At 34.2% G+C, this 21,517-nt stretch overlaps 1 protein-coding gene across 1 annotated transcript in view; it reads left to right on the top strand.

Moving 5' to 3' along the window:
- TUSC3 (tumor suppressor candidate 3) overlaps positions 1-21,517 on the top strand; it is an 80,056-nt gene that overhangs the window by 16,690 nt on the left and 41,849 nt on the right. Inside the window, exon 6 of the mRNA XM_013129046.2 lies at positions 6,248-6,337. Coding sequence (XP_012984500.2) covers positions 6,248-6,337 — 90 coding nt within the window. The remainder of the gene's footprint in view (positions 1-6,247; positions 6,338-21,517) is intronic.

Genomic DNA, 21,517 nt, shown 5'->3' on the forward strand with positions numbered 1-21,517 from the left:
TTTGGACCAAATGCTCTTTCGAGTTCCCTTCCAACGTGGGTGATTCTATGATCCTGCGTATTTTAGCTCTGCAAGAAGTTACTGATACATCCTGTAGCTGGTTTTGCCTTTTCAACGGCACATCATGTTGATGGTTTGCTGTTCTGCTTCAATTCAACATTATGAGAAGTTAACATCTTTTTTGACACTTTCAGCTGATGAGGGCATTGGCAGCCTTTATTATATACATATTACATATATGAAGTTATCTGGTACTTGTTGGGCTCTAATTAATTTTTGTAGCTAAATGGTTAAGATCTTAAACCAAACTCTTTGTCCAGAGTTCTTTAATATTACTCTTGAATAATGGCTACTGATAATGCTGTTTTCTCTGCTGTGCTATCACAGCATTTCCTACAAGTGTACATGGAATACAGCCTTTGTTTAAGCAGTTTGTTAATCTAGTACATACACTGAGGAAGGAATAAAGAACAATATTTCAAATAAACCACCTACGGGACTAGATTTCAAGTAGAATATTTACTTTTGACCTAGAGAGCCAGGGGCAGAATGTCTTCTCTGTTCCAGGATGTCGTTTGGAGGATCCTGAGCTCTAGCACAGTTTTGACAGTTCTCTTTCAAAGTAAGTCCACCATATTTAGTGTCATGTATTTTTCTACATTACCAGCCTTTTTCAATGATATTTAAAGATACACTACCACCAGAAAGCTCAAAATTGATATGTACCAATCTGATTTTTTTTTTGAGTCGTAATCTGTAGAGATCACTTGAGTAAAGCAATAATTAGCACAGCAAAATAGACATTTTTGTCAAACTTCAAATAAAGATATAATCAGGGCATTTCCTTTGTTTAACCATGCAATATATTTCTGCAGAAAGCAGTTTCATTCTGATTTCATACCTCAGGGATTCAGATCAGAAGTTTAATCTTTGAATGTTTTGGGGAATTGAGTTTTTTGTCTTGCAGAGGTTAAAAATCAGTTAGTCAAATCAAGAATGATTATATTACAATCTGTATTCAATAAATAGTTGAAGACATAATTAACTTCCTAATTGAGTTAAGAAAATGAACACATCAATTCTTTCTTATTTGCAGTTCTCCTTAGCAGTAGCTGGACATTTTACATGTAACTGTAAATTACAATGCTGAAAACTTATAATCACATTCAACTGAACCTGTGTGGACAGGGTCAATGTCCAAATGTGATCAAGCATTTAAAGAATGTTGATGCCATTCAGTAGTTTTCATCCTGCTGATTATATTGACAAGCAGTAATAGCATTAAAAGGAATTAAAATGTCATTAATGCTGTTTATTGTTGTTGCTAATACTGTTTCCTGTAAAATTCTTTTTACTTTAAAAAAGAATAGCACTTAGGGGGTGTTTTAGAAAAAGGTCTTGCATCTGAAAGTATCTTAAGAATTAATCATGGCCTTGAACTGGTGCATCCCAGTTTAATCATTACTCTTCTTTCACCTTCACAATGTTGTTAAAGGCCCTTAGTGCAAAATGGTGTTTTAGCAAAGATCATGCAGTTACCAGAAGTCCTTTTGGTTTTATTCAGATCTACAAGTGGACATACAGGCTAATGTTGTAAGTTCTTTTTGGTGAAATCAGCAGGGACACCAGATTGCAGGCTTTTGCACAGATAAGCTTATTTCTGTAAAATTACTAGAATAGGATAAGATCTGCAGACAGACGTATTCATTCGAAGGTCTTGTGTAGTTATGAATCTCCTCCATGGTGCCTTTTCTGCCAGTAAAACTTTGAGCTTCTTTTTTCATCAATGCTCATTAAAAGGAAAAATAGGGAAGATGGTATCTAGTAGAGGGGAGAGAGTCATGTCTAATAAAATACATTTATGAAGGATATAACTAATAAATAATTATATTCCTCATTAATATTTTTTCCTTTCTCAACTTTAAAAAACAATTAAACCCTTGAAAGCCTGGAAAACTACAGGAAGTCCATGTTTTTGATAAGAGCTTTAGCAGTTAGTTTCTTATTTGTAGTTCCTTTTACAGATATTGTGGAACTCAGAAAGCACAGGAGATTTTTTTTTCTAAAAGCTGTAGGTTTGGGTTTTGATTGGTTTCCAGGAGATGTTGTACTGTTAGGTAGCCAGCATTCATTAATCATTTGAAAAATAACATTTTAAATTTCAACTGAATCTCTTTCATATATATCCTGGAATTCTGAAAACTGTATCATTGCAAACAGACAAGTGTCTTGTTTACTTTTCCTTGTCTTTCAGAGCGTCTTAGTTTGTTTTGAAGAGCATTTATATGCTCCCAAATGTTGGATACTTTTTATTTGAACGAAAAATTCACAGTACCTCTCTCCCTGATTGAATGATCTGTTCCTAAAATTAGAAAACAATTCTCAGCATAAAGTGCCTCTGTGTTTTTTTGTAGTGGTTATTATTTTTTTTTTTTTACTAGCAGGGGAAGAGAGAATCCTAGAAGTATTGGCTGAATTTGATATCTCCATTGATACCAGAAAGTAGTGTCTCATAGAATAGTTAGAGTTGGAAAGGACCTTAAGATCATCTAGTTCCACCCCCCCTGCCATGGGCAGGGACACCTCACACTAAACCATGTCACCCAAGGCTCTGTCCAACCTGGCCTTGAACACCACCAGGGATGGAGCATTCACAACTTCCCTGGGCAACCCATTCCAGTGCCTCACCACTCTTACAGTAAAGAACTTCTTCCTTATATCCAATCTAAACTTCCCCTATATCCTCATAAGAGATATTTCCAATGCTGTTTTATGAGAATATTTAGGAACGCAATTTTTAGTGATACATATGGTTTTGGTAAACTTTCAGAAGCAAGACCAGAGCTTTCATCTCAGATGTTGATACCAATCACAAGACTGTTGGACTGGTTTTGTCCTCAACATTAGATTGCACAACAGCAATGCTATTAGTGGTTTCATCCCCTTGTAGAAGCACTGAAAACTCTGTTGGTATCTTGTATGCCTTAGGCATTTTTACTTACAACATTACCCAGAAGACTCTTAGAATGGCAAACCAGATGACTGAGTCACAGTACATAATATCCCATAAGATTTCTTTTTGAGATCACATCCGAAATTTATCCCCTAGATTATTTTAGATTTTAATTCAAATCTTACTCTTCGACTGTGGACATTTTTCCGTCTCCCATGGTTGCACAAAGATAAGGAAGGACTTTAGTTCTTAGATATTTGCAGAGTCCTGGCCACTTATAAAAAGAAACAGTTTAGATTCTTGCCAAGACTCTTCATTTCTTAAGCAGAGAGAATAAAAGGTCAGATGACATAAACTGGGTGGATTTCTAACATTTTAGAAGGAATTGCTGTATTTTAGGCAACTCACTACTGGTGCTGAGAGCTTGTTCAGCTGTCTAGAATGTGAGCTACAAGAGTGAATAGGGGCTACAAGGGTTTCTTTTAAAGCATTTTCTTTACTAGGCTGCCACTGTGGTTTTCTGCAGGTAATTTTTGGTTTTATGTGTGTATTTCAGATTTGCCTGTATACCAGTGGAATCTGGGAAGGCAAAGTCTGCTTAGATTAGAAGGCAGGTGCCTAGGAGTTGACTCTGTTGGGCAAAATATATTAAGTTGCTTGAATTGGAATATAAAGCATGTGCTTACAATTGTCATAACAGTTAATGGCTATGAGAAATGTGTTCTGTGCTGGTATCCTCTGCAGTACTACACGATACAGTACATTTGTCATCACTTACTATTCCAAAAGAGCTTGCTCCAAACAGGTATCATGGTTGTGAGCGGCTTCTTTACCTGCTTGTGGGAAAGAAACTAAAAAAGTAATGTGTTTTATTCAAAGACGTGGCTAGAAAAAGTTAGTCTTCTCCATATGAGTGGATAGGCATCTCAAAAGAACAGCAATAAATGCAAGTTATTAATTTCATTTTCTTCCCATAGTTAGAGAGTGGGGGAAAAATGCATGGCACTTTTCAAAGATATGGAAACCCATTCTCTTTGCTTCTGTATTGTACTTCCTATCCTTGAATTGTATATCTTATATTGGACATTCCAAGAAGTGATGTATTGTTATTTAGAAATTGAGTACAGATCCTGTAATTCTGTAGCCTTCTTTGAGTACAGAAGCAAAGTTAAACTGGAAAGAAAGGATTACATTTCTTTAAAACAATAATTGTGAAATGGCTAAAACTTACATATACAGAATAGTATAGAGTAAGTACAGAACTGGATGCCTGTGTCTGCCTGTTTGTTGGTTTGGTTTTTTTTTAACTATGCTTAAAATTAACTATTGATTAATGAATCTAGAATGTAGTTTTTCTTATGTTAACAGATATTTATCTGTTACAAAGTATATGACTGGGGTGGAGTGTTTTTTGAATCTTTCCATATGGAAGAAGGTTTGGCCCTAGAGAATGTAAATTAAGTACAGTAATGGGTAGAGTAACTTTTAATGGAAAACTCACTTTCATAGAGCCACAGTTTGCGTACTCTTAAGTGTACTCTTTCAGTGCTTTACATTTCAGCTAACTTTATCCTTTTAAAACATCTCTTCCACCTCAGTTCTGTTACCCACATTTTCAGTTTCTCCACTTTTGTACTTTCACATAGGCTATCACTCCTGTGTTACCAAAATTGCAGTATAAATTTCTAAAATAGTCTGCAAGGCATAGAAATAGCTGTTACCCTTTTCCCAGTAATTGAAACATACACTCTCTTAATTTCTTTGCATATTATTAATTAAAACATAATCCATTTGCTAGTAATCACTACCATGATGCTTTCATCTTCCGTGTTAATTACTAGACTGATATATTAGAAATCCTGCTAAGGGCAAAATGAAACATACCTTGAGTATTTCAAGTCAAGAATCTGTTCCTAGTGTAATTGAAAACTTAACACTACATCGAAGAATTATTATTTAACTTGACATGAAGATGTATTTTTTTCATTATTTTCTTTTTCTTTCTATTACAAGGGCAAAAAGTCTCAATTATAACACCACAGTTAAAATTGTTATGTACACATTTCCTAGATCTTTCTCTCATGTCATGGTTACTCCTCCAGTAATCTCTGGATTTTTGAGAGCATTCATTGACTTCACTTTGGGGTGAGTGGGTGCTGTGCTGTGTTGTTAAGATTCAGTCGTAACGCCTTGCAGAGTTTGTTCAAATGATATTGCTAGAGGTGGCAATGCTGCATTTATGGGGATAAAACCCATAAAAATAGTTTACATTTATTTCATTAATGTGTTTATGAATATTTTTTAAAGAAAACCCAGTTAACCATCATGGTATTAATCTTTACATTTGTGATCCATTGCTCAAATCACTATGACTATACTGTGCTGGTGAGAATATTTTACAATAAAAATTAGCATATATGTAAAAACTGTACTTAAAGTATGTTGGAGTTTTTGTAAGGATTATCTGTACTGGTAAGCCAAAAAGCATATTTTTAGATGATCCAAGTTTCGCATTTTTGTTTTTCTCATTTGCTACTCAAAAGATACTGTATTTTCTTCCTTAAGGTATTTATAATGACACTTGCTATGACTGTGATGACATGTAGATTCTGCAGTTATGACAATATTATATATATAAATCTGCAAGAATTGTCTGTTTTTGCAGTTGTCATGTATCACTAACCTAACTTCACACTTCTTTCCATAGGGAGTTTGACTTTTCTACCACTCAAGCAGTATTTTTCATAGCTAAAATGAATCATAGTCACATAGGACACACATGAGAATTTCAAAAAACAGGGCAGACACTTTTTTCTACAATTGGATTTTTTTTTTCTCTTATGCTTGTATATATCATTTAGTACACCTGAAAGCAAACAGGTGAGCTAAACGTTTGTATTGCATCAGAGGCAGAATTAATTTTAGGAAAGTTTGTATAAAACTTGAACACTGATTTGCAGAATATTTACAATGTATGTTTTTTACTGCTGTGAATGCTTTTTGCCATATAGACATGGCAATGTGGCAATTCCAAGTGCATATAACGTCAGGATTCTTTTAAGTGAGATTTTGAAAACCACTGTCTTGAGCTAACTCATTTACTAAGAGGAGACATTAAGAATTTTATGAGAGCAGCACATCTGTAAACCCTATCCTAAAAATCAAATAGAGTTTGATACTGTATCTGGTTACATAAATAATTATGTATCTAAAACAAGTATCACTAACAGAATGGTTTTCTATTCAATTCTTCCAAGTAAATACATGAGCATATATTTTTGCTGTTTTTTCTAGTGTGTTGTATTTGCTATGACATCTGGTCAGATGTGGAATCATATACGTGGGCCCCCATATGCACATAAAAATCCTCAGAATGGACAAGTGGTGAGTTGATTCTTTCATTTTGAGGGAAATATGATATTGATAGTAATTTGCTACACTGAGTCTACAGTTGCAAACAGTTGCAGTTTCAAGGCACTGTTTCACAGTCTGTTGGAGTCTTAAGTCTCCAGTTGCAAGCACAGTCTGTTTTGGTATTTCAGGTGTTTAGAAAGTGCCACCATCTTTGATTTGAGAAATGAAATGAGTGACCATGTTTGCCAAATTCTCTCAATCGGGTTCCCAGCTGTAGTGCATGTGTTATAAAAGGTTTGATACCACACAATTTCCACTGCCCAAAGATAAATGGTACTGTATCCTTCTGTAGAAATATGCTCCCTCATAAAGTAAAAAGCAAGTTGTTTGGGTTTTGGGTTTTCTTCTTTTTGGGCTTCATTTACACAAACCTTTGAGATTTGTTACCTCTCTCTTTCTTGAGCATTTTAGTTAGAAAAGGAGATGGCAAATATTTTCACATGCTTTGTATCATTTTCTATCACACCTGGAATTTTTCCACTGATTTTTAAGGAGTGCTTTTTACTATATCTCTTTATTCCTTCAACTTACATTCTTAATCAGCTTTAATACGAAGTTACTAATAGTTGACTACTACCAAAATTAGTTGTACCTCACTACTGCTGGCTTTGAAGGAATTCTACTTGCTCCTTCCTGATCACAAATCAGTAAATTAGAGTTCAGAAGAAGAAACTCGCTGTCTGCTGGGAAGGTAAAGAGAATCTTGGCTAGTTTCTGCCACTATTTGTTATTTACAGCTTTTCAGGCAAGTTGTTGGGATGTAATCTACAAAGCTTGCAGTGAACTTAGTAGCCAGGAAGCTTTTTTTGTAACTAGTGTCCTGTCAAGCTATTTTCAGCTTTGGCTATCACTAGTTAAAGGAGACTGCCATATGTCTTAAAGAAACAATGTATTCAAAGCTCCCTTTGTGGCATATCTTAATTGAAGTAGCAAAAAATTATGGTTTGAATTTGATTACTGATCTGCTTTTAACAGGAATGTAGCAGTTTATTGGTGTAATAAAATGACATGATTCCATCTGTCAACTTTGTTATGCAGAAGTGGAATTGATAGTGTAATAAACAATCTCTATAAAACACTGTTTATAAAAATTTAGAGTATTTCATTAGTGCCTTTCAGTATTTATGATGCTTTCCTATGGAGTGGCAGAAAGGATTAATCCTGCAAAGAAAAAGCACCGTTTGTGACCAGTTGGTTTTTATCATATCCAGTTTTGTACACATTGCCCTTTTTTTAAATAGCTGTTTCTGAAGTGTACCTTACATTAAGTAATAAAAACAAATCCCTTAAATTGTTCCTGAATTTGTGCCATCTTATCTGTTTTCAGAGTGTGAACTCATATCCTATCTGAGTGTCTGTAAAGCTGCTAGTTTAGGAGTGTTAGCATACAAAACTGAACAATGAAAATAATAGTAAAGATAGCTTTAACTTCTGGATACTAATCTGCTGTATTAGTCAGCATACATGCCTTCTTTTATGATTTTGCTTCAATATATGTCTTCAGGTAAGTTATTTTGTGCCTCTGTTTCACCTGTCTCTCCTTGTTCACAATGTGTCAGTACTTTTGCCTCCTTGGAGTTTTGTCTGTGGCAGAAAGTAAAACCAGTCACAATGTCACCAAGTTGTTGATTTAAGGTATCACTGACCGGTATAACTGTAACTTAAAGCTCTTATTTTACCAGTATTAGAAGCTTGTTAAGCATTCTGTAACCCTTTGCCTATTTTAAATTGTGGATTTTTTTCAAGTAACGCTATTGAACATTTTGCTATTTAATTTTTCTAACACTTGTGTATATTCCTGTGAATTTGAAGTCATAGAAGTGCTTATCTAACACTTCTGTGAGATTTATTCAGCCATGATAATTCACTGTAACACCGTTCTGCATTAAGTCAGCAGCTGCTGTCTTTACATCTGGATGAAATTTAACTCGTCACTTTCTTTCCAATGTCTGGGATTCATTATCAGTTCAAAATTTGTATGCCAATTTTACACAAGGATTACTTGTATGTAGTGCCCTGAAACCTTGCTAACAGCCTTATCATGTAAAATTCTGTTTTAAGAGGAGGCATAGAATAGCTCACCAAGCTTAACTGTTTTATTGTTAGCTAATTCTTAGCTTTTTATTTCATAGGAGTTGATGTTTCAGTTTTGTACTAGCTGTAGAGCCTGATACACTGCCAGAATTTGATAATATTCTGTTTCTATAAACTGCTTCTTGCCTCAGACATCTCCTGTTATTTGTTTTGTTCTTGTCATAAGTTTAGATGACACCTCATTTATTTTCCTTAAATTCCTATTTTTTCAAAAGATGAAAAGACATTGGTGTGCTTTTCTTAAACAATACTACTTACTAGTGCTAGTATCTTGTACAATAACATTACCGGTTCTTAAATTTTTTGGCTTGTGCACGAGCACAAAAATGATTCTGATTGCCTAAACTACTTTAATTCTATGATTGTATTCTTTGAATTAAGCTTTTAAACCATATTTTTGTACTTGTGTGTGATATGCTCACTTACTGAGGTTATTGCAGTTACTTTCATTCCCCATTGCCATCAGCTAATTTCAGTTTCTGGGTCCACGTGGAAGCAGTATCAACTTTTACATAGACAGCTGAATCATGCAGTGCCATTATTTGATATTTCAGTTCTGGTTTAGGTTGATGAATCTGGTGCTATTTTGACACATTCTTTCTCTCACATTTCTGGAGTTTTTAATCATTTGCCTCATACCTTTGTTAGGATTAGGCCCTTACTGACTCTGTGACTCTAAAATCTGTACCTGTTTTACTGGGATTGAGAGTGAAAACTGAACATCCCTTTGGTGTCTGTATAAAAACAGTTTTGGGAGAGTTCTGATTTTTATTCAGAGCTTGGTCTGTGGTGAGCTGGAGAATGCAATTACGTATTTTTGAGCCTTCTGCAGAGGTAGTTCTGCTGTTTAATTGACCTAATAGCAAAGAATTCTCATTAGATTTTCATAAGCTTTTAGTGAAATAGCAGTGTATAGGAAAGCTTTGATGTATATCTATCCCAGGATTAGCAGCCATTTTTTTTTTATTTGGATACAAATCCTACAATTTTTATTATGCAGTATGCTCAAGACCACATTTTTAAAATGGTTGAAATTTTGCTATAAATGAGAACAGGACAAAAGGCAGACTTGATCTAAACCACAGAATTAAGATGGTTTCCCAAGCTCATAATTTTCTTTCCTTTTCTGAGAAGAAATTATTAGATGTTTTTGTGTGAAGAGAAAAATACTGTATTTTTGTTGCATAATAGATGGTTTTCCCATATAAAATGATGCTTATTATCCACATGAAATGGGTAATGGTGTTATTTACCACTATATGAACTGGATTTTGGGTTTTTTTTTTACATCTTATATTTTAAAAACTTGTTAAAATTGCCTAAGTGTAAGACAAATTACATCCTTTTGAAGCAATTTATATCTGTGTTGCAGATTTCTCAAATAGAACACCTTGTAATATCAGATCAAGGAAGTAATTCAGTTGTGGAGTTTATTCGGCTTTTTTATTTCCCTACTTTCATAGTTCTGTAACCACTGATCTTTATTTGGGAGCAGTCTCTAAAATACCACTTTTCAGATGGTCCTGCTGGTAGGGCTATGTGGTAGTCTATGATTCTGAAGTTAAATGAAAAATACATTTCACTGCTTGCATCACTTTTGCATTTGTCAATGCAAAATTAAGGTACTGTGGGAAAAATTTATGCTTAGAATATTGAGGTTCTTAATTCACGTTAGTCCTTTACCTCTAAGTGACATTTATTCAGGAATATTCTCTGTGTTTTCTGACATGACTTTTTCATATGATTCTAATTAAAATAATTTGAACTGTTTCTTGGAACAATTTTAAAGAATGGCTCTCTCTTTCCAGCTCAGTAAGTCACAGTAAATACATTGTCCTATTGGCTTTAAACTATCTGGGATCACATTTGAAGTACATTTCACCAAGATTGTATTCATAATGCCTGATGCTTCTGAAAGTAGACACATTTCTTGGTAGCAGTTTCAATATACACAAAAGTCACTTTACTGTGTGATTTATTATTATATAAAAAAAGTTCCTACAGGTTCTTATATCAGTATCTAACATAAATTATCCAGATAGGTGTCACTTTTACTGCATCAATATTTTGGTGCATCTCTTGACAATAATCGCAACCATAGTGATATTGAGAATACTTCTTACTATTTTATCAGAATAGCCATTTTTTATGTTAAAACGCTTGATGGAAATAAATAGGTTATTTATGTTATAACCATATTTAATGAAATGGCTTTCCTGTGGTTATCAAAGCAGTGAGTCTATTTAGAAGCTGCAGTTAGTAAAGGGTTTCTCAAGCCTTTAAATTAAGCTTACATCTTGAATATTTGGCAGTGTCAAATATAGAACTAGTATAACACAATCTTAATTTTAGTAATAGATCAGTACATTAGCAAATGGGCAACATCTTATCTAAACTACTACTGGGAAAACAATGTCTATGATACCTGTCCTAATTTTTTATATTGTAGGAGTGATTGTAACTTGTATTTCAATAACTCTGTATAACATGTTTTTACCTTGTTATTAGAAATGATGAGCCTTACACAATATTTTGTATCCTTTCTTACTGTCTGAAGAAACAGAAGTAGGTAAGTGGTCATGACAGAAGAGTTGCTTAGATGAGGCATTAGAACCTCTAAATTCTTAAACTGGCCAACTCTTGAAGCATACATGCTGTAAAAATTCAGATAGCACCTTGGTGTTGCAAGCACTGCAGCTTTGGCTGAGTAAAGATGGAAGAGCTCCTGTCAACTAAAATTTGATTTTAGACAAATAATTAGGCAGAAAGTAGTCTATCATGATAAAATCCAATAAAATAGAATAGTACTATATTTTAGTTGCTGTTTGTGACAACAGAAGTCCAATTTTAATTCACTTATACCGTTTTCAAACAACAAACACTTCCCCACCACCACCTTTTGCTAATCGTAGATGATCTCCTAGAAGCAATTTGGTCTCATTTGAATGAGGAACTGTTTTGTACTCAATAGTTCTTTTTGTGTCAGAAGTCGGAGAGACCTCAAATATGTGAAATTATGAAGCATCTTAGGATAGAGTGATAATGCCACACAGAAAAAGAATTTTTTCTTAAAACAGAGAAACAGTATGATAACAAGGGGAAAATCTGTCCATGTGCTGTTATTATTCAAACAAGAGACATTGTCTTAAATCCTGCTTGAGTGCCAGGTAAGAATCTAGTTTTATTGAGTTCCTGGTCTTTACTGGTTGTATAAATGTTAAAAAGTAAGAGCCTTCTCTAATAAAATAAATTTGATGGAAAGATACCTCTGATGATCTCTAGTCCAGCTGCTTGTTCAAAGCTATCAGGTTGTTCAGGACTTTGTCTAAGCAAATTTTGAAAGTCTTCATGGTTAGAGATTCCCCAACCTGTTCCAGTGTTTCACCATCCACATAATTCTTTTAATTGTACAATCAAGGCAAATTTTATCCTTCTCTTCAGTAAAAGCTGATTTACCTGCATTCTTGATTAGAATAAACACTGACTTTAATAAAATTAGACTTAGCTAAGCAGTACACCTTTTCAGACCTCCTGACAGCATATATTTGCTGAAGTGGCACTAGTACTATTATGATATCACTACTGTATCCACACTGGAAATGAGAAAACATTAAACCTGGAGCAGTCATAGAGATTTTTCTCTATATAGATTCTTTTCTCTGAATAGAGCTGTGCAGACATTCTTCCTATAGCTATTAAACAACTTAGCCATGTCTGTTTTCTTCTATAATCTTACAAGTTTTTACAAGAGAAGAAAGGTTTTACCTACTTTCCCTATTGCTCAACACTTTAGACCGATTATGTTGTGAATCTTTCCTATTCCCCGCAGAAAGATAATTTGTAGTACAAGGGTTGCTTTATTGCAGCAGCTGGGAATTGTTTTGTGAATTGCTAAGCAAGCATCAAAATATTTTCTATCATGCAGACCCTTACAGAGACCTGGGGCAATTTTCCTTTGGAGAGCTTTTCCTTCTCCATATAGTTTTGCTAGTAAGCTCTACTGTTGTCATTTCAGTGTAACAGATCAGATTTCTCTTTTGCCTGTGAATAATGTCAAGAAAGAATGTGGATTTGAGTGACATCATATAAATGAAGCAGCATACTTCAGGCAGTCCTTCATGAACTGATTTACTCATCATCTCTGGTTCAGAGACCTCTACTGAGGTTGATCTGGTCTTTAAATGATTTAAGGATATCTTGTATCAAAGTAATATGATGCACAGAAGTGTGTTAAGCACCAGATGTAATGTATATCACATTTTCTTAGTATTCAGTACTTACAGAATGAAATTTTTATATTTATTGGACAGTAGTTCGTTTCTACATTTTTATACTGAAAAAAAAACATTTTGCACTGTCCCCTTTAAAAGGTACTATTTGTATGAAAGCTGTTTAAGATTGGAATGCGTTAGGTACAGTAAAAAGTTATAAAGACCTCTTTACTGAAGGTCTTGCAAATCTTAAGTTTTGAGCAATAAAGAAAAACATGAAATAACCTCCTTCCTGTTCACAGGTCCTGAGGTCACTTAGCAAAGTAGAATGCTCCACATAAAGAAAAAAATAGCATTGTTTAAAAGAAGAAAGTTGTCTGCATTTACCAGCACTTCATACTTCTAATATGGGTCAATGGAATGAAATTTGCCTATGACTTTTTTTTTTCTTTAATGATCACTGTTCTAAAAAACACTCCAAAGAAATGTTCATGTGCCTTTTGCACATCCTTAAGTCTGTAGTTCGTATTAATCATCTTGAGTAATTCATGTCAGGTAAAAGAAAGCATTATTCCATAGTCTTTTCTGTGTCTAAATACCAGTCATAGAACTAAACTTGAAATTATTTTTTCTATTATTATTATTTGCCTATCGACAGAGAACACTTCAGTGAATGGTATAATGAATGAATACACACCATCTGATCTTGTCAGACACTGTCATTTAAGATAATACTAATGCTGGAAATAGGGGGAAAAAGACAGATTGTTTTCAGAGCACAAGTAGGTATACAGCCATTAAAATGTTTTGTATGTAAAAACAAAACTTTACAATTGAGCTCTGGAAAAGTGCAGAAATATTTGGGCATAGCAGTGCTCTCAGAACTGGAGAGAATTTTGTCAGTGTCACCTGCTTCACCTTCTGAATGCACATTTAACTAGAAATATGCTACAGTAAGTGGAAATAATGCAAACATTAGATCAGCTGCACAATTTAAGAATGATTTTAAGAATTGATTTGTGAACCAAATTGAATTAAATTCATACTGTTAGTCATTTACTATCCTAGCAATTGATCACTTACATTATTATTAATTATCTCTTTAAAATACATGACCATAAGGACATGATGTGAATGTATATGCCACTTTAGGCAGTCTTTACAGAGACCAAAGTGTGTGCTATGGTCTTTCCGCCGTATTCCTCCCATCCTTTAAAAACATTACATTAAATTAAGGCAAATGATTTGCAAACCTTGAGTAATTGGAAAAATAGAAACAGTACAGATTAAATTTGCATTTTTTCTTTTTTTCTCATGTTTAATTTCCTGTTCCCCTTACCCTACTACTACTACAGAACAAATAATTGAACCCCCTCCAAACAAACTTCTTTAAAGCTGAGGAAAAGATTCTAGAAAGAACAGATTGGGAAACATACAAACTACTGTTACTCAGAGGATTATTTCCTGTATAAATTGAAAAATGTACCTGACAAAAATGGTACCAGATACAGCACAGGTTACAATGAATCTTGAAACAAAGAGCACAACTGAAATAATAAACACAAAACAGCAATTTGAAAATGGAAGGTACAGTGGGGGGGTGGGGGACCAAACCACTAAACCAGCCTGGATTTTACTCTTATAGGTGACCAGTACCTGTCTGATAATACATTTAATGTCTTTAAAATGAGCCACTTTTGAGTGGAAATTACTTTGAGTCTTGAATAATACTGTAATATTAGGTTATTAATATAAGTCTACTATCAAGTCCAAGTGCATAATACTGGTTTGAGGTTTTTTTCTTCTCTTTGCCCCTTTATTTTATTTGCTTTTGGCCATCTACACTGTTTTAGCTCTGATCCAGCAAACTACATGAATGCTTAACTCATAATGCATGAGTACACAGTAGTGGGAGGGCCCTTGTACATTGTCCACTCATGAGCAAAGTATAGCTTATCAGAATCTTTAAGATTTTGCTAGCAGACTTGTTTTACAGTGGTGTTCTACCACCCTTTAATTTAAACTTTTCATTATTGAGTGGATTGCAAATGCAGTATTTTTTACCTTGATTTTGACTTAATTTTTTATAGCCATATCACATTATTGAATCATATTCAGCCCATACTTACATAGTGTATCCTTTTTTCCTAGCTGAGTTTTTTTCAGATAATGAGAGCATAATTTGTGGAAATCCTTAAGTCTTTTGAAGTGTATAACCTTCATTTCTTCCCATGTAATGTAGTGGTGGTTTTTCCTTGTTTCCTTTCTGGCATCAACTGAATTCATTAGTACCAGTTTTTGAGCTCAGATCATCAACCTGAAATGTAATAAATTAGACCCAAGATCTAGAGTTCCTTTAATGTGTTTTTAAACAGCCTATTCTGTCTCCCATTGAGCCAGTTATTCAGCCTGCTTATAGTGCTTGTTCCAAACCCATTTTTCTCCTGCTTTATGTGTAAAAATGAGAGGATTAATTATCTTGAGAAAGAGATTATGCCTGATGAATCCAGTATGTATCTCTTTGGAATAAGTGTGCTATATTTCATCTAATTTTTCATGTTTCTTCAGATGTTTAATTGCTCTTTATTTCAAAATTTATTCAGAAGCATTTCATGTTAATTGAAATCTAACTTCCTTCTGTCCAGAATTTGTTTAGTTTCTATTTATGCTGTTCTAAAGGTTTTCACTAACATAATTAGACGAGTTGGCTAGAATGCATACATAAATAAAAAAAATAAAAATTGTGACTGGGCTTTAATATTTATGTACTAGTTTTGTAATTATGCTTTTGAGTTTCCGTAATTTTTTTTTCCTTCATTTTTTGATGTGACAATGATGCATTGTCAGCTGTGTACCCCTATATTCCTTTTATTTGTTGCAAGCATTGCTTAACACAGAATTCAGATACTGGGTCATTACCACGCTTTAGTGCGTATTAACTTATTTGCATGTTCTCTTTTAATGGCTAAAATATCAGCTGTGTTAATTCCATTTGCAGGGCCACTTCATCTTAAATCCTGCCAACTTTCATTTTATCACTGACCTTCTTGACCTTTTAATAGGGAAACGTATTTGCTAGTCAGTCTCTTTCCATTCTTTCTAAGCTCTTATTATTCATTGTATTCCATTCGGGAATCCTTCTCTTAAAAGTGACTATTTATTTATAAGGTGTGGGGGATACATATTTAAGATAGCTTAAGAAATTTAAACTGTTAGTCTCTGACTTGTTCAGTTCACCATTTTTTTCTATTGTAGGTGACTTCTCTCATTTTTTTATTTCAGTTGAACTTGTTTGAATTGTAAAAATCTCAAATTGAAAATTTCAGATGTGTTGTTATTAATCTTTCAGTTTAGTTTCTGAATCAACTCAGTTAATTTTATCTAAAATTATTTTATCCTTCCTGGGTCTTTATAGTGCCCTTAAAATATTACTTCTTGTTGAACCAGTCGATAAATAAAGATAGAATCTGCTAGGTGTCACATACCAATCGTTGATGTCTGCTGTTAGCAGTATCTGTTTCAGTTCTATCTAGAACATTAGTCTTCAATCTACCAAGAGGAGTTCTTTTTCTGAATGCTTTTCAGTTCAACTTTGTGATATCCTTCTCCATGAGTGGGGTCTGAATTCTCTCTTGACCTTGCTGTCCTCCTCCAAAACTTGAAGTGTTCACTGAAGCTCAGCCTATTTTTTCGTTTCCATTTTTCTGGGTTCACCTGCATTAGTGCTTAATTCAGATAAGGGGTGCTGTTTCGAAGCCCATGCTACCTTTGTTCCCACCTTCTGTGTTTTGGTTCATGCTACACAGGGCACATGGGCTATGATTCTTCTGCATGAAATGAAGCCAGATGGTGAACTCCAGGAGTTCAGCCAGTACCTTCCAAGCTGCTAGCCATTTTTTTCAGGCTATTGGACAAAATAGGAACTAGTGTGAAGTAGAACCACTTGAGATATGTACAGTAGGGATACTGGGTTTGGAGAATTGATATGCACTACTCAATAATATAAGCATAACCTTTGAGTCAGCATCTTTGCGTCAGTAATGGTGGTATTCTTCCAATCAAATTTTGAAATTTGTTCTGTTATGAGGGGTGATGTTGAGCAGGAAGCTCTGTTTCCATGAAGACATTCCAGTCACAGATATATATCTGATAGCCCTATTCCTAAGAAAAGGTGTGTCTTACATTTTACCAGGCATATTCTGGTAATGGATCATCAAATGAATGTAAATCTATTTCCTGCTAATATGTGTGTGTATGTGTGTATACATGTCTTTATATACACATATATACATCAATGAAAGCTACATAGAGCTATAGAGCTTTAGGTCATGTCTGCTTTCATCTTAGTAGCTCTGTACTGATCTTTCCTCTACTTCTTGAAAAGACCAAACCTCAGAACATAGACTTAAGTGCTTTTCTGCCTCCTTTGTTTTTATACTTTTAAGGCTTTGCTAGACTGTATGTCAGATGAAGGAATATATAATGAACTTTCTACCATATTTTTAAGAGTTACAATGAGTGAATCCTGCCACTTTTATCATGTTTTTGATATGCTATGAGAATAATTTCCTCTTAATATGCTATGAATATAATTTTCTTGTATTTAACAGTGCATATTAGAGAAATACTTTTATATCCTCTTATTTATGGCTTTCAAATGCAATATTCAGTCCTTTAATATTTTTGTAACTCTCTACAATGCTCTTGAAGTTTGAGTAGACATACATATTGAAGTTGATATTTAGATACTAGACATAAACCATTAAAAAGTGCAGCCTTTTAGCAGAACTAACAAATGCCTTGGTCTGTATACATACATTTCCTAATTGCAATACTTCCTCTTTTCGTTTTAGTCCTATTATTCCTATTTTATTTTAATTTTACAAGGTAAAAAAAAAAAAGAGTAGAACACTTTCAAACATACAGGAGTTTCATTTCAGGATTTACTCCAAAATAGTGCATTGCTCGAGAGTTTGCAGAAAAAGATTGCTGGTTGGTATTAAAAACACCAGTTCCAAGGGAGACTAAAGAATAACCTTCAAACTTTCTGACTTTGTCTCTTATCAGTCATGCAAGTGTCAGAGTCATAATGCAAATACTCAAGAAGGCTTTGAATTGTCAATAGAAGCTTCTTCTTTGAGGTTATATTTGCTGGAACAGAAGAGATAACACTATTATCAGTGGTTTTATAGTGTAGCCAATTTCTCACTGCATGTACTGAAGTGCAATTTTAATACAGTTTAGATATTACTGTAATGATAAACATGTCAGGCTGTTAAACTAAATTCTGAATGTTCCTGGTACAGTATGAAATTCCACTCTGGTCTCTGTCAGAGATTTTTATGAGAATTTTGTGAGGAAAAAAAAAAGTTGTTTTCAAGCACATTTCTAACTTCCATTTTGGGAAAATAAAATTAAGTATGCATTTCTTTGTGGTATGTGTGCTGAATTGTCAGCCAGTTGGAACTTCAGAGTTTAGTACCACAGTGTAAATACACAAAAGCTAGCACACTGTATAATATACAAATACTTTGCAAGCTATTTATTATACTGTAGTATGAATTTTTATGCTTTTTTTTTAATAAGGCATTCAAGTGCTGGGTTTTAACTGCTGACTATGTGAATTGGTTTGAACTGTTCATGGTCTTGTTACTTCTGAATTTTTTTTCTGTGGGCTAGATAATGCACAAAATCTCAATGTATTCAATAGTACTGTAGAAATTCTTGTCTAAAAATAACGTACAATCTTCCTTGAAAAAGTGTCCAAAATTGGCATCTACAGGAGAGTAATTAGGATATTTGTTGTTTAGCTTTCTGCTATAGAAGGTAATTTTTTTTCCCCCTAAATGTATGCAAGACTGTCTTCAAAGTTCCAGATACATAGGGAATTAAAGGAACTCTGTATTTATATAGATACATATTTATGTGTATTTATTTACATAGGGAAATGAAGGAACTTTATTTAAAGCACTCCAAGCACAGATTTCCTACAGATTCATTGACTTTTTAAAAGGAAATTATTATGTCTTTAAGATAGCCAAACAGTTGTCATCCATATTTGAATTTCCTCTTAGTTTTTTGTTAACTAGCTTAGCTTACCTGTTTTGAAGGATGTCATAAAGGAAAAGCAAAAAATCTGTCATGAATCTTGAATTACTATTACGACTGTGTCATGGTTTGAGCATGTTTTGAGGGTGTTTTTGTTCAAGGTTTTTTCCAGCCAGGTGGAGGAGGGGAGTCTGGGAGGAAGGAGAGACAGGACACCTGACCCAGGCTAGCCAATGAGGTATTCCATACCATAGCACGTGATGCCCAGTATGCGTACTGGGAAAGAGAGGGCTGGAGGGGTAGAGCTTAGGAGGAAAATGGAGGAGGGAGCACGCGGTGCTCGGCCAGGCAGGCTGGAGTGAGTTATGGGTTGGTGGCTGGTGGGGTGTTGTATTCTTTTCACTTGCTGTTTGCTGTATCATTATTATTTGTAGTAGTAAATGGCAGTAGGGGTTTTGTGTTATGCCTTAGCAATTAAACAGTTCTTATCTCAATCCGTGGGGGCTACATTCTTTGGATTCTCCTTCCTAACTCTCCGGGAGTTGGGGGACTTGGTTTAAACCACGACAGACTGAAACTGAAGTATACAGAAATACCTGGAATGACCTCTCTCCGGAAGCATAGCATCATTCTTTTTCAGTGATTGTAATCAGCATTTTCTGAAAATGGGATGTGGAGTTTGCCATAGATTAAAGAATAGCACTAGCAAATATTTTATAGCAAACTTTGCAAAATTAGTCATATGTCAAGCAATGTGGAGAAAAAATAGCCTTGTTCATTCTTGGTTGTAGATGGTCTTGTGGCACTCTAATGTTTGACATTTTTACATTTCATGTAAAAAGAAAAGGCTTGTATCAATACTGATACGAAGTCAAACACCAGTTTTAAGTCATTGATGTACAGAACTGGTCACCTCTATTAAAGGGTTATCTGAAGCTGGCACAGATGATGCCAAAAGAATAGGACTTTTTTGTGACTGTTAATCTGTGACTATGATAATAGAGTTAAATCTGAAGTTGCCTGAAAATTTGCTGTATTTACGAAGATTACTGACTAGATATTTATATTTTTCAGTTTCCAGAGTTGCTTGTAAATTTTAAAAGCACGTTTCTACTTGTAACAGATATTTTTATTGTGGATTCTTTATCCCTACTTCAAGAAATATGTAACAGAGTGTGAGAAGTGGATATGAGGGTAAAAAAAAATCCACCTGATAGCTAAAGTGAAGCTTTAGCTAGCTTAAAAAAACAGTTAAAAATAATAGGCTAGCTATAAAAACTTTCGTATGCATGTGCAAAGGTGTCTGTGTGCATGTATAGTTACATATCCTTATGTAAGTATATGGTTTATAATTTTTGTGGCTTTATGGCCATTATTGGCATCTACCTATTAATTTTAGATCTTAAATTTTAATATTTTGGTAAGGCTACAGTGTACCTTTATTTTATTCCTTTAGTCATTATTAGTGTTTGTGTTGTTGCTGCTGACCTGTTGCTTCATTATCATAATTTTTGTCCAGAGTCACTCGATATCAGTGTATTTATTTTTTTCTTTGGTTCTTATTGTCTCTTTACATGCTCCAGCACCTCACTGTTTATTGCTGATTCTGAACTTCTAGACTATATTCCTGAAAATGTGGAAACAGTTGGCATTCAGATATATGAACTCTTTGCCACATAGATGAAGGTATGGTCATGGTTTAACCTGGCAGGTAACTCAGCACAATTCAGTCACTTGCTCACAATTCCCCTTTCCCCTTTCTGGGAAGGACGGGGGGAATCAAAAGAATGTAGGCCCCATGGGTTTTATAGGGAAAGCTACTAGGAAGAAAAATAACTTTTACAGCTGAAACCAGGGCAAAATATTATTGAAAGAAAATAAAAAACATTTCTGAAGTACATATTTTTAATAAAGGAGGAAAGCTACACTTGAGAGCTACGAGGTCTAAAGCTTTTGGTTTACTAGTATTTTCTATTTCTTATGTTCTAGAAAGCTGATAAAAGTCTAAAATTTCATAGTTCTGGCACCTTAGTTCTAGGGCTGGATTTTTTTAGTGCGATTGGTTTTTGTAGGGGTTTTGTTTCTGTGGAATCAGCACAAGGAATGTTCTCATAGCCATAGGCAGTGCAGTATGTAGTTACTCTTGTGTAAAACAATGACATGCATCTTTCAGGTCTTTCTTTAACCAAGATCTATATCAAAAACGTCAACAAATTCCAGTATGTGGGCTCTATGTAACTACTTCTTGTTTTTGATGGGCCTGGTTCTCCTTGAAAACTAGTAAAAACTGAAGGGAAGTTATGTACGAGGGAAAAACATTATTGAATTATCCTCTGTTCTAGCAATTACATTTCATAGGTTGTAAGTTTCTTTCTGATACACTTAATAAAATATAAATAAAATCTTTAATTCTTAAAGATACCATGTCTTTGGAAGCAGTTTAAAGAACATATGCAGTGCATCAGAGATATGTAGTAAGTACTTCATTTATATTGAATTAACTTTCAAGTTAAGAGTAGAATATTGTTTAATTTATACTAAAAGGCAATGGACAATGTGAGCTTTTAAAAGGGGGAGACAAAGGATGAGGAGGTTTAACGTACTACAGCTCTATGATGCCAGGACAAGTATTAAGTCTAGTTAAAGCTTGTTGCAGAAGTTTAAGTATTGCATTATTCAACTGAAAGTTACATTGTATGGAATGGACAAGGCACACATTTAATGAATTAAAAGCTTGCTTACTACTTAAAAGCTTTTAACAGGGAGACATCAGTAAGGAAGACTTTTTGGGGGACTT

This window comes from Melopsittacus undulatus, chromosome 7, assembly GCF_012275295.1.
Source record: "Melopsittacus undulatus isolate bMelUnd1 chromosome 7, bMelUnd1.mat.Z, whole genome shotgun sequence".
NCBI classification, from domain to species: domain Eukaryota; kingdom Metazoa; phylum Chordata; class Aves; order Psittaciformes; family Psittaculidae; genus Melopsittacus; species Melopsittacus undulatus.